Source organism: Macrosteles quadrilineatus, unplaced genomic scaffold, assembly GCF_028750875.1.
Source record: "Macrosteles quadrilineatus isolate MER2022 unplaced genomic scaffold, UCM_ALF_1.0 Scaffold_2__2_contigs__length_208266976, whole genome shotgun sequence".
In the NCBI taxonomy this organism is placed as follows: domain Eukaryota; kingdom Metazoa; phylum Arthropoda; class Insecta; order Hemiptera; family Cicadellidae; genus Macrosteles; species Macrosteles quadrilineatus.
This window is the reverse complement of record NW_026542595.1, coordinates 86,321,965-86,338,315: the sequence shown is the minus strand read 5'-3', so window position 1 is coordinate 86,338,315 and position 16,351 is coordinate 86,321,965. Positions and strand designations below refer to the sequence as shown.

Sequence of the window (16,351 nt, the reverse complement as noted above, 5' to 3'; positions counted from 1 at the left end):
CAACAGTTATTTTATGTGTATCCCAGTCACAGCAACCACATTATTCTATTATAATAATGATCGAAATTAATTAACTTATGCAAGAAGATTCAATATTTTAACTCTCTTAATTATTACTTTTGACTCTTATAATTATTTTCAAAGCAAACCATCGCCTATAATTTGGAGACAATAATTAAGTATCAACTTATTCATTAGTTGATTTGTTATTAGGAATCACGTCTCTATTTCACAGTAAATATTCCCTAAATCTCCAAGTACTTTTATAAAAGTAGGCTAGAGTAAGTTTAAAGCATATTTAACTATTGTCAATTCCAAGAAAATCCCAGTTTGTTTGTTTTGATTTTACCTCAAAATTTGACAGGTCTGAATACATGATCACACTACTGCCAAATAGGTTCATCTTCAAAGATATTCCGCCGCTTCTAGCTAAAAAAAGTCCAACTGTAGGTAGATATTTACTTTGATCCTCTATAGGCATTCATATTTGTGAATGTGACTACCTGAAGTGTTAGAAGGGATAGCTTTGCAATAGCCTACAATTTAATTAACATTATAAATTTCACCTTCTCTAGCTGGACTAAACATGATTTATTTTTTCCAAATACATCTATAACCAACTACCAGTAATAGCTATTTACCTTACAAGTGTAGTAAGAGCGTCTTTACATTTAACGAGCGGAAGAGAGTTGCATAATTTACCTAAGTGATGTAAACACGTTCTTGCGTAACGTGTAACGTACAAGATTTTACCTGACCCGACAATATACAGGGGGTTACGTACTATATTTTTTACTATCCATTTCACTTATCTTCTAACAGTAACGTTCTTTTACAAACAAAAGCTAGGTTGAGAAAATTCTTTAAAGCATAACAATAAAATTCAAGCGCACAGCTGATTCCTAGCGTTAAACGTCGTTGGCTCCATAGAAGTATATTATTTAAGTTGAGCTCTCAGTGTTATTTAAATGGGTATCATTACTTCACCAAGTGAGTTTTTGAAACTTTACTTCACTCGTGAAGTAAACTACATCACGCTTTGGATGGGGAAGCTTAACATGGCGGGTTGGGTAAACTATATTAAAGCCTCTACTGTCAAATGCTTCTGCGGGCTTACAGCTGATTGGCTCTGACTGTTGTATTTGATTGGCTAAGCCAAACGGGATCCATCAAGAGACTTTCGTTGACTTATCATTATTGACATTATTACACACATTTTTATCTTTACAACCATGGATATGATTACAAAATAATCTATTAACTTTTCTTACCAAATAATATTGATTTAAAACAAAGATAAACATTGAACACTCGTATTTCTTGAACCGTATGGATCAGATGTTACTTTTGATGCCTTGCAATTTGTTGAGTCCCCTTCAAGGAATCTGTAACAAGGCCATAATAGTGGAAGTTAAACATAAGTTATCGATTTTTCGGCTAGGCATAGCCTTTAAGTTAAATGGTTCTGGTTAACTTATAATCTGTCTCAAAGAGGTGAAAGTGTAAGCCTTAAAATTGACCCAGATAATGCTGTGACTTTGAGCCGTGACTACTTTCCACCGGCGAATGTCACGACTCATAATCAACGGTCAAATTGTTTTTTGTATAGTACGTTAGTTTAGTGTTTCGATTTGTTACTTCCCACGACCCTCAACAAGGCTGCGCCTTGTTCTTCCTACTCCCACCGCCAAGTGTCAGAGGCTCCGAGACTGTCATTCGCGCTGCATCGGCATGATTTTCATCCTTTGGCATCTTATTTTTGTGGCATGTTTTACATGTATTTTTGCCTTAATTTCATCCTTGTGGAGATAATGTCGACCATGCAGTAAATTTAGAGCGCCCAGCGCGCTTGATGGGGCCCGTGAGGAGGGCTATGAGCTAGACCTGTTTGACCTTGGCGGAGAGGAAGTTCGCAACACCCTGGCTGCCTCTTGGACTTGGCCCCCTCTCCGCCCTGCTTCGTCTCCCCACCGGTGCTGTCCGCCCGAAAGTAGTGACATACTACACCGCCCTACCGCAAGTTACCATTGTTGCTGTTGCTGTTATAATTTTAGATTTATTTATTTTGAGAAAAGGAAGAGCCTCCAAGTTATTATTGTTATAGGCCTACCGTACAGAGTTTATGAACTGTTATTGCTTTTTTTTAATATTTATTATATTAGCTAGCCTACTTGTTGATTTTTTTTATAATTTTATTAAAATTTCATACTTTTATATTCTTCCTGATTTTGGGGCCCCTAAATGTTAAATTTGTTACCAGTTCGAAAGTTTTTTTCTGAAAGAAAATAAAAATATATGATAATTGTTATTTATTTGTTAATTTAAAAAGGAATTTTTTGAAAAAGTAAAGCTAGCCTAGTAAAGTCTTATCTATAAATTAGCCTATTTGATGATTAAAGAAATGCTTGTAAGTTAGTAGGCTAGATGGGTACCGTAACTAAATTATTTAAAGTTTATTGAGAGTTTCATGTATTATTGTTGATGTTTTGTTGTTGTTAATTTAAATTTGGTTAATCACAGCTCGTTTCTCTCGAATAGTGCGTTGTTCTTGAACCTCCATCCATGGTTCTCACATTGTTTGTTTTTTTTGTGGGCCGCTCCTCGGGCCTGCACATGGATTCACGCTTCCAAGTCGTTGGCCTGGGTGCAGGTACGAGGGCGCGGTTAAACTTGTAACTACACATACTGTACATATAGACTAGCCATTTTTTAATTCAAATTAACTTTAGACATAGTTGGATGAGCCACTTAAGTAGCTTTGTCGATCTACAGCCAGTTTATACTGACAACTGCAAAGCTTCCTGGATTAACCTCGCAGACGGCTTAAGTCACACAATTTATTCATCCTTCCCTTGCGATCAAACTGTTTCATGGTAACTTAAGGAAAAGTTCCGTGCCCTATAAGTTCAGGGCCTATAGTATACCATTTAAAATACTAATTACAATGTTTATGTTACCTATTTAGCTATCTTACCTTCGAAAGGCAAGACTTAGTGTTGTTTTGGCAACACCAAAACATCGTACAAACATCCATCAGTAAAGCCGTAAAGAATTTTTCAAGTTCTCTTGCTTTATCCAACTGCCCCACGGAAAATTTAGGACTTGATTGTTGCAAATGTACTAAAGATTGTAGCAGAGCATGAAAGAAATGTCCATTTCACGTTATGCCAGAACTGCAAAGGCTGTTGAAACAGAATGCCCATTCTGATGAGAGAGGAAGATGAAGAATAATATATGAACCGCACCCTCACATCAATAGCCGATATTTAGTCCAATCAAAAATTGGGTGATGGAGATGTCCTCGACTGCCCTGGTAAGCCAAAAGGACGTAACTGACAAAAACCTAAAGTTGAGTTATGGCAGTTTTTTGTGTTTTTGCAATGTTTATAATGTTTATTGCAGATATGGATTTTTTATTAAATAAATGTATTACATAGTTCCGAATTCAAAAATATAGGTTTTAAGCCCATAAAATGCTTCTAAAGCAATTTTTATTTTTAGTTACCCCTTAGGTTAAACGGTTTTACTAAGTCAAAAGGCAGTATCTGCTCTTACAACTTTTTACCTTAGCGTTGTGATCATATAACGGTTAGGCCTAAAAGCAGTAACTGCACTTACTGCTTTTTGTCTTAGCATGGTAAGAATATTCTGGCACAGTATTAAGTTATAATGCTGTATCTACAGAGGAAAGAGGCAAGTATAAAGTGAGTGGGTATTAGTGGAAGGATTAAACTCATATTAAATTAAAAGTTTAAAATTTCTATAAAATACCCATTGTTATAAACAAAAGTTCCCATCTGAGTCTTACACTAACCTAATAAAAACAAAATGTTGTTATGTTTCTTAAATGTTTAATACACTTAAATTGCCTTCTAAAGTATCGTTGTACTTTTCATGAGTTTTGCAAACAAGCACACAATATATTTTCAAATATTAGGCTTTGACAATGAACTAAGTTGCTTAGTTAGAATCTTAGTTACATTAATTACAGAAACTAACTCTTAAGGATAAAGTTAGGCTAATCGTTTTGCAATCTTTGTTAAAGACTTAACCTGTAAGGTATCTTCTAAAAATCTTAATCCACCCTAATCATCCACTTCTTCAACTAGATCTGGAGTGTCACTTACGGGTAGGTTTCATCTGCCTGTTTTCAGGCATTAACGGCACAATTTTCTTGGTTATTTCAATGATCTTTTCTTGATTTACTCCTCGCAGTGCTGTCCTCAAAGATGGTTCAGGAATTTTCTTGTTCTTGGTGTATTTCGTTTTCAGAAATGACAGCGTAATTAAATCTTTAGAATCATGGGAAACATTGTATCTCATGTCAAGTGATCCCCGAACAAATTTCCTACTAACAATTTCGACATCCAGTAGAGCAGCGACAGAAGATAGATTCTTGGATGCTGGCAGGAACAGGAAGGAGGGTCTACGTTTATTTATTTATTATTTCCCAACGGATTACACCATTTTACAATGTTTATGTACGCAATATTTAACAGATGGCATTTACAATAATTCAGGATTTGACATGCAAGGTAGTTTTTCAAAACCAAAGAAGTAATAACAATAGTAATAACAAAGTCAACTAAGAAAGTAATAACAATAAATTAACACCGGAATTAACAACGTGTGACAGTAATTTTCTTTTGTAACTATTTTCGTAGTAAAGAATATTTTTATAGTATTATTTTATATGCAGTTATTATTTAGAGAATATTTAATTTATTTTGTAACGAAGACTATAAAGTATAATTTGCTTCAATATTAAATGTACCTCGTAAAGTAAAAGCACGAATTGTAAAGGAGTCGGCAGGCCGGCAAAGACCTGTTGGCCGTGGCGACGGCGCACAAAGCTGCCTGCACGTTGATGCCTGCTGGCCGCGACGCATGCGCCAAGGATCGTCAATCCTTAACAAAACTGCCACGACGCCCTCGGCAAGACAGTTCGTCCTTACGCTCGCGCAATTGTAATTTCGAGTTCTAAGTACGAGTTACGAGTGACTAGTGTAACGAGTGTCTAGTGTCTTGTGTTTGGGATTAGTACCAGGATACAAGGTAGTGTGTCGATTTTATTCCATTGTGAATTTTCGAATTTATTATTTCGACCACTCTGCCAAAATTTTGATATTATTCCGCCCTTAAGCATTTCTTTTCTTAAGATATTTCATTTCGTAAATAGTAAGTTTGTCTGCTATTATTTTATTATTGCAACCGAGACAGTGGTATTTTTATTTAAACGTGTAAAGGTTGTTTCGAAGAAATATTATTTTGATTATTTTAATTCGATATTCCTTGGGGTCTCGCTAGTTCCTTCCGAGCGAGAACCATAATTCCTACCGATCCCAAACTAAAAACTCCTGTGAGGTGTCCTGTATTCCAACCACAGGAAACCCATATACCTTTCATCCCCTAAAACGGTGTTAGGGCGGCAAATCTTATGCATCTTATATTTTTAATTTTATGATATTTAATTAATTGCGAGAAATCAAGTTATTATATTTTATTTTCACAGTAGATTGATACGATACATAAATATAGGGTAACGCCAAGTTAGTTCTCGTTTTATTTCAAATACGACTAAACGAGTTAGGTTAGATTAGTCGGCTACGAAGGGCTACTTGGTAACCTTTCCTTGGGAACTCATTCATCCCAACCGGGTGAGTTCCAGAAGCCTGTCTAGCCTACAATAACTTCCTTGGGACAACCCGTACACATTCCACGGGTAGGCCACCCCGATCCTTCCGAACCAACCTTACAAGTTAGTCCCGTAGTTTCCTTCGGTATTGGATAATTTACCAAAATATAGGGTTTATTTTCCTTTTTATCGGAGTGAAATTTCACTAGGTTCGACCGTAGGATATTATAAGAGTAATCACTCCACGGGTGTGATATTTTGATTTTCTATTTAAACTGGTGTTATTGTAGCTATACCTATCATCATCTGTCTAGCTTGTATGTTAGCTATAAACTGCTAGAGTAAGTATTGTCATTTATTTTGGGGTGCATTGCTTGATTGATTTTAATACCTGCTTGTAGTGTAGTAAGCTAGCAAGCTGACCCTAGTGTTTGATATTTGTTGATCTGAATTTTCTCTTCATTTTACTCTATAGCTTGATTGTATTGCACCTTTTATTTACCCCCCCCCCCTTGGCGATACACCCAACGTAACTTGTTGACGTACAGACATACACCATATCACTTAACTAACCAACCGACACCTATCAATACCGAACAGACCATCCTTGTGGACAACCAAACTCCCTTCCTTGGTTGTTCAAATATTCCTTACCAAAAAAAAAAAAAAAATAGTAATTAAAGGAAACAGTATTGAATTAGAAAAATAAATAGCTTTTGGCCTTATATTTAAAGTGATCTTGTTATAGATTCAGTGTAACCCATTATTCAGATTAGGCTCCTTGACTAAATATCCTTTAAGACCACATAAAGTACTAAAGAAGATTTTTTCCACCAATTTAAAATTTAATTTGCTCTGTGGTCTATTTTGTTTGATTGGCTATTTCCTATTTCGTATTAGAGTCGTGTGATGACACATAAAACTGAAACCTGATTGAGTGGTTGGTTTACCTTCCACATATTTACATCTGAGTGACTCTAATACGCCAGTGGCCTAAATGTATACTGTAGCCTTGTTGACACCTCTCTAGCGTATTTTAATCAGGTGAATCCTACTTAAAGAGTTGGACTCTGGAAGTATATTTCCCCGCTCGACTAGCTATCCTTGGCAAATTATCTTTTGTAACGTATTCTAAAGGAAACTACCCCTCCCCTACCCTTGACACGTTACAAACGAAAACAATATTTGCAAGTGAGCTTGGGTATGGTTTCTCAGGTGAGCAAGGAGACCTTCTTCTTGAACGGGTGGGGCTTCTCACAGAAGAAGTCCAGTTGACTAGCCGCTGTGCTGCCAGCCTTAAGTAGACGGAAAATTCCACTGTTGTAGGAATAGTAGACTGGTAGAAAGCGTCTGCTGAAGATAGCCTTGGAGCGTGTGCCTCTATAATGTCGATACCGCTCAGGATGTTGGGACAATCGACGAAACAGTTATACGGTTTTGATCGGGTTGAAAATGTAAGGGGAGGAAATGTAACTCCACATTCATCTCGAATCCAACCCATTGTTGAAGAAGCGACACATTACCAACCCACTTTTGAGTTTGTAAATATACTCGCAGTGAGAGCTACTGAGCTGCACCTTTTTTTAGGCAAGGTTGATAAATTACTTCTGGCTTTAGCAGAATATTTAACGAATGAAGTGTAGAGATGTTGTTCTAGGTCCCGTTTATGTGATGGTACTCTTGAGTGGTGTATGTATGTATGTATCTATCTATATATGTATACGTCCGTGAACACGATAACTTAAGTAATTTTTGTCTTATTTTGATGAAATTTGGTTTAAAGGTGTAAGGTGGGATAAACTTGAATGAGTTCGAGAACCAGCATGATCGGACCATGGTAACGGGGTTTTACGGAAGGTTTTATGGGATAAAAATGGTTTTTCTCATTTTTGACCCTCGAAACACAAAATTGGCCTATGAGGCTGAAATAACTTATCATCTGGCAAAAAATATTATAGGCTATAATAGCTTAAATTATAAACTTTACTCTTCTTGATAGTCCAATCTAGGAATGCTGAAAAGAGGGGTGTAGAGGACATGGAGGGGTGGTTTTTCTTTTGCGGGAATGTGTTCAGGGTAGTTAAAAAATAAAAATGCTAAAATTCCCCGCCCCCTAGCCCTGCTACTTCAGCAGTGGGAGGGGGGAAGCCCTCTTTTTTAGTTTTTACTTCTATACTGAAAACCGTGCATCGTACGGGGAAATGTAGATTTTAAATATAAAGGTGTTAAAATTCTCTAAAAAAAGGTTATATTCATTTCTTCTGTATATCCAAGATATTCTCAAAATAATATAGAAATTCTTTTATAGATTGATTTTTCACGAGTTTTTTGTCAAAAGAGTTCATATAATCCATTAGCCTGTTATTGTTTTACAATAATCAGGATATACCACAGGTTAGGTTATCTGAAAAGATTAGGTGATTTGGTTGACGGCGTTGACTCATGGTTCATTAATGAACTTTGTTTATGGTTGATGTGGTAAGCTCATAACTTTCATTTCTGTTTTCAGTGGTTTCAACGACTGGTCTGTCCGTTACATTGGAAGGCAAAAACTCTTCAGGTTTAAATACGCTCTCATTTAGGGGGTGAATCCCGGTAACGGAAAAGCTACTGATAATATTTCTTGCAGTAAATGCTCGTAAATAAGCAGAAGCAAGAATTCTTGGATACAACGTAAATTGTCATGGGTTTTCCAGGATTTGATAACATCCACTGAGAGGCAGCAACGTCGCAAAACTTTTTATCGGGTCCAAACAATGTTCTATCAAGTGGTTGTAGTTTGTGTGATGTGTGGGGAGGAAATGTAAGCATGACAGTTCCAAAGGACCTTGTTTCATTTATCGCTTCAATCGATATATGGAGGACGTGATTATCAATAATCATGAGAACAGGATCTTCTTCTGTTGGTTTTACAAACTTGATAAAATGGTCCAAGTATTGAACATAAATGTCATCTGTGGACCACCCTGTTATACAGTATATGCTCCTCCAACTGATCCTCGAGGAGCACCATTGATCATGTGTTGTTTATAGTTCACAGTAGTTATGGTAGGAGATGTTTTTATGGATAATTGAAATGAAATTGAAAATTTTCATTTAAATGTGAGTTTGATGGTATTTGTGATTGGTGGGGTACATGTGATTGTGCATTGAGAGGTGGGGGTTATTGAAAGAGAAAGAGAGAATGATATAGAGAGAGTGATATTTGTAAAAAGTGCTTTGCAACTAAAGAATATGTAAAGAAACACATAATATTAGTGCACATTTAAGACACACTTTTCACATGTGAACATTGCAAAAAAACCTTTGCAACTAAAGCTACCTTAAAGCGACACATAACAACTCATTCAGGAAATAAAACTAAGGCAATACCAATGCTATAGTTGATGATTATTACAGTATCGATTTTCCTCTGTTATAATTTAAAGCAGTACTATAGCTTACTGGTGTTGCTTACAAAACTCTCTACTGTTTTGTTTTGTTCTTTATAAGGTGTATTGCTATACAATACAGTGTTTGGTCAGGTTTTAGGTGGGTTAGAGTACGCTGTGATTTTAAATTTACAGTCTATAAGATTAGGCAGTGTTGTTAATGCCACGAAGGTTAATGGTCATTGGTACTAATTTTTTGTAGCCCCAGGAATTGACTACATTTCATTCTAAGAGTCTTTATTACATTGTTGTATTAACTTAAATAAAGTATACCATTCCATGAGTATAGTGAGCTTAGGTAAAGCACAGAAAAATTTCACTGGGTAAAAATATTTTTAGTTACGGGTTTTTAATCTTTGAAAATGAACACAAATAAAGAGTACAATTATTATGCACATATGGTAATGTAAATCGTTTCTAGTTGTTTTTTATAAGTATGTAATTTTTATTCTAATTTTTTATGTACCATACAGAATGCATTATGTAAATTTTCAGGAATATTTTTTAATTTAAATTTAAAACATTTTTCAATGTACTTCCTTTGGATAAATATTAATCATTTGAAATAAAGGTAGGATTCAAATCTTTTTTCAATATGAAGTTTTCTTTAGACTCACAGGCAGGCCTGTTTCTTTTCTGGAGGAAGTATTTATCAACATCATCTCTTATTAAAATGTTAATGCACGCGTATATGAAGACATTTAATTTGTTTACTATAATTATAGTTTAGGGTCCAAGTATTTTAGAAATGAAGTTTTAATTTTTGAAAAGTCTAGCATTCTTTCGGTGAACCATCATGTGCAACATAACGAACTACAAACGTTAGTTGATCCACATTTGCCACATCTGGCGTGGAGTCGACAATAATTGAAAAATACTTTGTCATTTGGATTTCTGTTATGATTTTAGCTTTTACGTGGTCTGCTATAATTGTAACAAATTCATTTACCGTTGTAGAGGATAAGTACGATGGCACTCCCCTGCCTTTGTTTCCGAATCGGGCAACACGATCAGCCATAAAAGTGTCGAATTCGCACAACAGTTCAATACACCCCAAAAAGTTCCCATTTTTGTTTGAACCTATAACTTCGTTTTCGCCATGAAAAGGAAGTCCTCGAGAAGATACAAATTTAACGACTTCTATTATTCTGAGCAACCCATTTTCCCAATATTGCACTTCTTCTTGATACTGCAACATCAGGTGTTTATCAACTCTGTTTGAAATATTACTTTGGGCTAAATATTTGCAAAGACATTCTCTGTGTTCAATGCTGTTGTCGTGGTCATGCACAATGTGAGAGTTTTTCCAGTCATTAAAACCAACACTTCCCAAGGCGGTAGTTCCGCCATTAAGTTTACAAGGAGCACAGTTAACACGACCAGTTGTTTTTGAGTAAACTAGGTAACACCTTTTAACTACTTCTCCATTGACAAGTTTTTTGTAAAATATATTCTTACTTAAAAACCGTTTTTGGTCTGAATATTGCCTAGCAGATTTTGAAAAGTCTACATCGTCATTCTGAGTGATCCCATGTATTGCAATATGTTCACGAAGGTCTTCATTTATTTTCCACAAAGCCGGATCATCAAAATGTTTTTCAATTTCCTCATTATTGTTATCAATATCAATTACCTTGATATGTTGAGGAGAGTTCTCTTGTAGATGGTCCTCAAACGATTGGAAAAGTGCACCAGGTTCCGAAGTGGACAAGAAGGAAGATGTGGACGCCAACACAGGTGCCACAGCAGGGGGGAAGGCGCCGTCAGTGCCGGTACTGATTCATACTGACTCACTGATACTGACACTTATTAACTGATTCACAGTCGCTTTGTAATGTCGTTTTTGGTTTATTAAAAAACGTATACAGTTTGGGAACTTTGCTCATGATTGTTTCTTCTCGCTCATCAATTTTTTATGATTTATAAATCTATTAGTTTATTTTTTTCTAATTCTCCTAGAGGCCTGATAATAGTTACACTTCTTCTAAATTAAGATATTAATGAAAATTGGATTTAAAATAATTTTAAACTTTACTAAAAACTTAAAAAATGGCAAATATATTTAGAAACACTTTATACTGTTAATCATAATACCATTTTTTTATAATTCAAAACTAAAAATATGTATTTCGTCTTTTGTTCTATCCCTCTACACTTTGTCAAATATGTCAAGTATAAACCACACCCATATTCTCCTACCACGACTCTATCCAAAGTGGTGGAATGGATACGTATAAACCACACTCCTATCCTAACCAGTACAGTGCAGTGTTCAGACTAGTACATTGGTAAGTACCCTTTTCATTTTTATCTTACTCATGTTCAAATCTTTATTATTAAAAAAAGAAAAGATAAAATGAAAAAAAAGATACATTAGATCTTTCAAGACTAAGACCAAGTTAATTCATAGAATTATTAAAGCACTTGTTAACAATATTGAAAATAAAAGTAAACATTTGATTGTTCTTATAAAAATTAAAACAAGTTCTAATCCAAATATAGCTAGAGTGTTCAATATTTTAAATACAAAACATAATCTTCTACCACAATTATATTGTAAATTTAAATCAGTTCTTCGACTTTTAAGAAATTCAAATATTAAACTAAAATATCTAAGGGGAATTACACTGAAATTCAAATTTTTCACTTGTATTCACAAATCTTAAGAATCTATAATGGATAACACCTTATTTGAAAAATTACCAATTGAAATTTTCCATATCATATTTCAAATGCTTCCATTTAGGAAAGTAAATTGATCAAAAATTCATATTTTGGTGGTGTTATCTAAAATACAACAAAATGGATGAATGAATGAATCCTTTTTATTTCATTACAGTACATCATTTACAATGGTACAAACAACAATTACTGAAATGTAATCACCAAATGGGCTAATGCCTGTGGTTGGGGATAGAGTCCATTATCCGCACAATAAAACAATAAATTTAGGCTACTTTTAAAAAGGGAAAAACAACATTATGCCCAGACAAAATTTCAGCAATTTCACAACTGCATATTTACAATTTGAACAAATTGAATCTCCTGAATATTTATGTTAATTTAGAGGAAAGCAGCTATTCTTAGGGTTACTTTTTCAATCTGATATTGCAAAAAATATTGCTGCAACCTACCATTTTAAAACTGAGCAAATCTTCAAACTTTTTAAGGTTAATTCTGGGTTTTTAGTAAGATACATAATACTTACTGAAAAAGAAATATTGTAGAGATCACTAACATATATTATCCTAAACTGAGAAATTTTATCCAGGTAAAATTTTAACCAAAGAATTAATAAATGTTTCAAACGAATTTTTTAGTTCTACTATCTATATACCTATACCTATTTTATAAACCCGTAGCATTGGAACAATATAACATAAAAAAGTTCTCATATGATTCCGTAGGGTACTGCGAGTATTTAAGGTCTTTTAGGCCTTAGATTTACTTAATGTTAACAAACTCAAGACTTGCATATCCATTTTGGAATACAACATGTGTTGGATATTTAAGTACAATATGTAAGGTTTAAAAGGTTTTTATTTGCACATTGCAGGGTATTTTATTTTATATTTCTGTAACCAAACAAATTTCGTAGAAGAGAACTACCAGAAACTAACAAACGAACAGCGAGACGTCTATCACACTGTTCTTTCTGGAGTACATAGCTCAATAGGCCCTAAGATACTTTTCCTTGACGCTCCTGGAGGAACAGGGAAAACATTCCTTACCAACATAATTCTGGCACAAGTAAGAAGTGAACAAAAAATAGCCCTTGCTGTAGCCTCATCAGGGATTGCAGCTACACTACTACCAGGTGGGAGGACTGCTCATTCAATGTTTAAAATCCCTCTTCATGTCGATCACACTGAATTTCCAGTTTGCTCTGTTTCAAGGAACTCCCCAATGGCTCGAGTACTTCAAGATTGTTCAATAATTGTATGGGACGAATGCACCATGGCCCACAAAGCTGCCATTGAAGCATTGGACCGTACATTGAAAGACATTAGAAACAGCCCAACTACCATGGGGGGAGTAACTGTGATGTTTTCTGGCGACTTCAGACAAACTCTGCCTGTTGTGGTGCGGGGAACGAGGGCTGATGATATCAATGCATCTCTGAAGCGATCCACATTGTGGCCAACCGTTGAACGCCTCTCACTGACATTGAATATGAGAGCTGTTTCTATTGACCAACAACGAGATGAGGAATTCTCAGAAATTCTAATAAAGCTTGGAGACGGAACTTTAGATAATATAAATGGTATAATAACGATCCCCCCTTCACTTGGTGTTGTTGTCAGCTCACAAGATGAACTGATAACCAATGTCTTTCCAGGTGTTCATGACTTACTTAAGATGGAGAGTGCATGGCTCTGTGATCGTACGATTCTCTCTCCCAAAAACGACCAAGCAAAACAGATAAACATGAAGGTGATGGCTCTCTTCCACAGCGAAGAACGCACGTATACATCTGTGAACACCGTCCTGAGAGAAGACGATGCTGTAAACTACCCGGCAGTTTCTCGACTCAGTTTCAGCACCCGGCTTGCCTGACCATGAACTCACTCTGAAGGTTGGAGCTCCAGTGATGCTGCTGAGAACCTTACGTCCACCTAAACTGTGTAATGGAACGCGTCTCCGTATCCGCAGTCTTCATCGAAACATCATTGAAGCAGAGATTCTCACGGGTTGTGGGGCTGGGGAATTGGTATTCATCCCAAGAATTCCACTAATTCCTAGCAACTACCCGTTTGAGTTCAAGCGGATACAGTTCCCTGTCACAGTTTGTTTCGCCATGTCCATTAATAAGTCGCAAGGCCAGACGTTGTCCACAGCCGGGGTGGAACTGAGCGGATCAGCATGCTTCTCTCACGGACAATTGTACGTTAGGGTGGAATGAAGTTATATGGCAATTTTTTTTTCATCAGAAAACTTTCTAATAGCACTTAAAAGTTGCACCTTAATGTAACAAATAACACAACAAAATTTCATTGTTTTGTGTTTATGTCTTGAGGTGCCGCAAAAGCCTTGAAAATTTGAATTTTTTAAAAATATTCTGGTATTTTCATAAAACTCAAGAATTATTTTTTGTCACCAATTTCATGTCACTATATTTTTAAGTTGAAGACAAATTAGTTATTATAAATCAAAAATTATTAAAAGTAAGCTTAGTAGGTACTATACTTGTAAAATTAATTTCCAAAAAAGTCAAATAAAAGAGAATTTAAAGCGAATTTCCAAATAAAACTTTTCAGTTATAACACATCTATTATGTTGGTATATTGCCTTATTATTATTTCTATCTATGTACAATATTTTTATCACTAATAGCTTTTATGTATACTAAAATTAAAAACCATGATCTAAGAAGAGTAATTAAAACATAAATATACAAAAATATAGGTTCAGTTGTTCTTTCGGAAAGAAAATTGAGGTAGGGCGTCGGATTCTCAAGAGAATAGAACAATATTTTGTTTAAAATCTAGTATATTCTATGTAAAGATACATAAAAGTAACTTCATGTCAGTGATAGTCCTTATGTTTTTTGAAAATTAAACAAAATGTTTTTTGTCTCAAATTTTGGCATTATCCTGTGTGATTCAATCCTGGCTTTGACAAATCCATTTCTTGCTTCATCACCACACACACTAAGTGCAGACTCCGTTACAAGCTTTATTACTCTTTCAACTGCTTGAGTGTGGCAGGGAAAACGAGGAAAATCTACTGATTGATTTTGGAAACCATCTTTTCTTGAATTGTCAATGAATTCTTTCAATGCTTCATCTGTTATGTGTTTTGTCATCGGTGGCTCTGTTATGGTTATATCTACCCAATTAATCAAATCAATAAAATCTTCTGCCTGGAAATTGATGTTTGGGATTACAAACTTCCTTACTGCATTTCTGTTTTCAGATCTTGCCTTTAAAAGCCTCCGAAGACCTAGCTCTCTCACGTGCTTTCGTTCATCACTTAACATGCAGATCAGCAGGTTTTCAGGATGAGCGTAATAGCCATTTCTTTGAATTACTGGATCAATTACTTTTATATGATCATCGTTAAGGTAGCGTGACAATTTAATCAGGTGCCATAAATGTTTTGAGCCATTTACACATGAAGGTTTCAGTTTTATATGAAACCAGACTGGGGCATAGACCTTCACAACATATTCGGTCAAGGATTTCAGATTGTCAGATGGATTCTCCGTTCCAACGTATAATCGTAGTATTCGACTTGCTAATGTTAGCCATCGTGAATGTGCTAACTTTCCATTGGCTTTAGAAGGTCTTGTGAACATTCACCACTAGAAATTGCGTGACACCAAATACTTTTGGTCTGTACTTAAATCTTGTTTGATTACAAGATCCGGGAGATTGTGCTGTATTGGAGAAAATCTAACAACTGGAAGATCATAACATTTTTCTAGCTGCTTTCCTATAACACCTTCAAATTCATTAGGGCCTGTTGTTTTCCCATCTAATGCACAAAACAAATGGCGCAAAGGCAATTCATTGCCATGGAACAAGCAAATCAGCCACTGCAGTGGCTTATTTAGAGATTTTTCCATCAAAGCAAGTACACCATTGTTTACTCCTGTGTTAGTGGCTGTTCCATCACATCCCATTGCAGTTAAGTTAGATATATTTAAACTACTGTTGCTATTAAAATACTCTGTGATGCTATCTTTAATAGCTTCGCCTGTTCCAGAAGAAGGTGTGACATGTCCTAGATAAGATGAACCAGGTTCTTCTACTAAAGCAATATGCTCTTCAACGATAGTTTTCTTATAAAATTTGTTTCCCTTCTTTTCTTGCATAATTGTTTTATCTTTTTTTCCATCAAAAAATAATCCCTTGTTTTCTTTAACTTGGTTAAAACTACTCACAGTTACTTTTTTTCGGTTCTTGGCCCTTGCTCTTCGAATTTTCATTCTATCAATTACTTTACTTTTATCGGCGTTTGTAATCATCCCAACATCTTTTAAAACTGCACTGGCAATAGCAGCAGCAACTCTGTCTGATACTCCTGTTCTGTCACAGATTGACGCAACTGTTGGTAATTCCACACGCATTTGCTCGCTTATAGGTGAAACCCGAGAGGAAGTGGAGGGTAGGTCTTCTGTGTTATTAGTAGATGCTAAGTCGTCATCCCAACTTTGATCGGTATCAGAATCATTACTAATATTTACAGTTTCACTACTAATGCCTGCTGATTGTTCACAATGCTTCAACTCTTGCTGCATTGTTCTATGCTTTCGTTCTTCTCTTCGATTTAAAACATTTGA

General features: G+C 35.4%; 2 protein-coding genes across 2 annotated transcripts; both read left to right on the top strand.

Annotated features, from left to right (window-relative positions):
• The first annotated feature begins 13,023 nt into the window (after positions 1-13,023).
• LOC128984535 (uncharacterized) lies at positions 13,024-13,623 on the top strand. The gene has a single exon (XM_054403867.1). The coding sequence runs from the start codon at positions 13,024-13,026 to the stop codon at positions 13,621-13,623; it is 600 nt and encodes a 199-aa protein (XP_054259842.1).
• Positions 13,624-13,657: 34 nt separating this feature from the next.
• Positions 13,658-13,969, top strand: LOC128984534 (uncharacterized). The gene has a single exon (XM_054403866.1). It carries the CDS (start codon positions 13,658-13,660, stop codon positions 13,967-13,969), a length of 312 nt encoding a protein of 103 aa, XP_054259841.1.
• The last annotated feature ends 2,382 nt before the right edge of the window (positions 13,970-16,351 follow it).

Coding starts and splice junctions, on each gene's coding strand:
- LOC128984535 (XM_054403867.1), top strand. CDS start 13,024: ATGGCCCACAAAGCTGCCATTGAAGCATTGGACCGTACATTGAAAGAC.
- LOC128984534 (XM_054403866.1), top strand. CDS start 13,658: ATGCTGCTGAGAACCTTACGTCCACCTAAACTGTGTAATGGAACGCGT.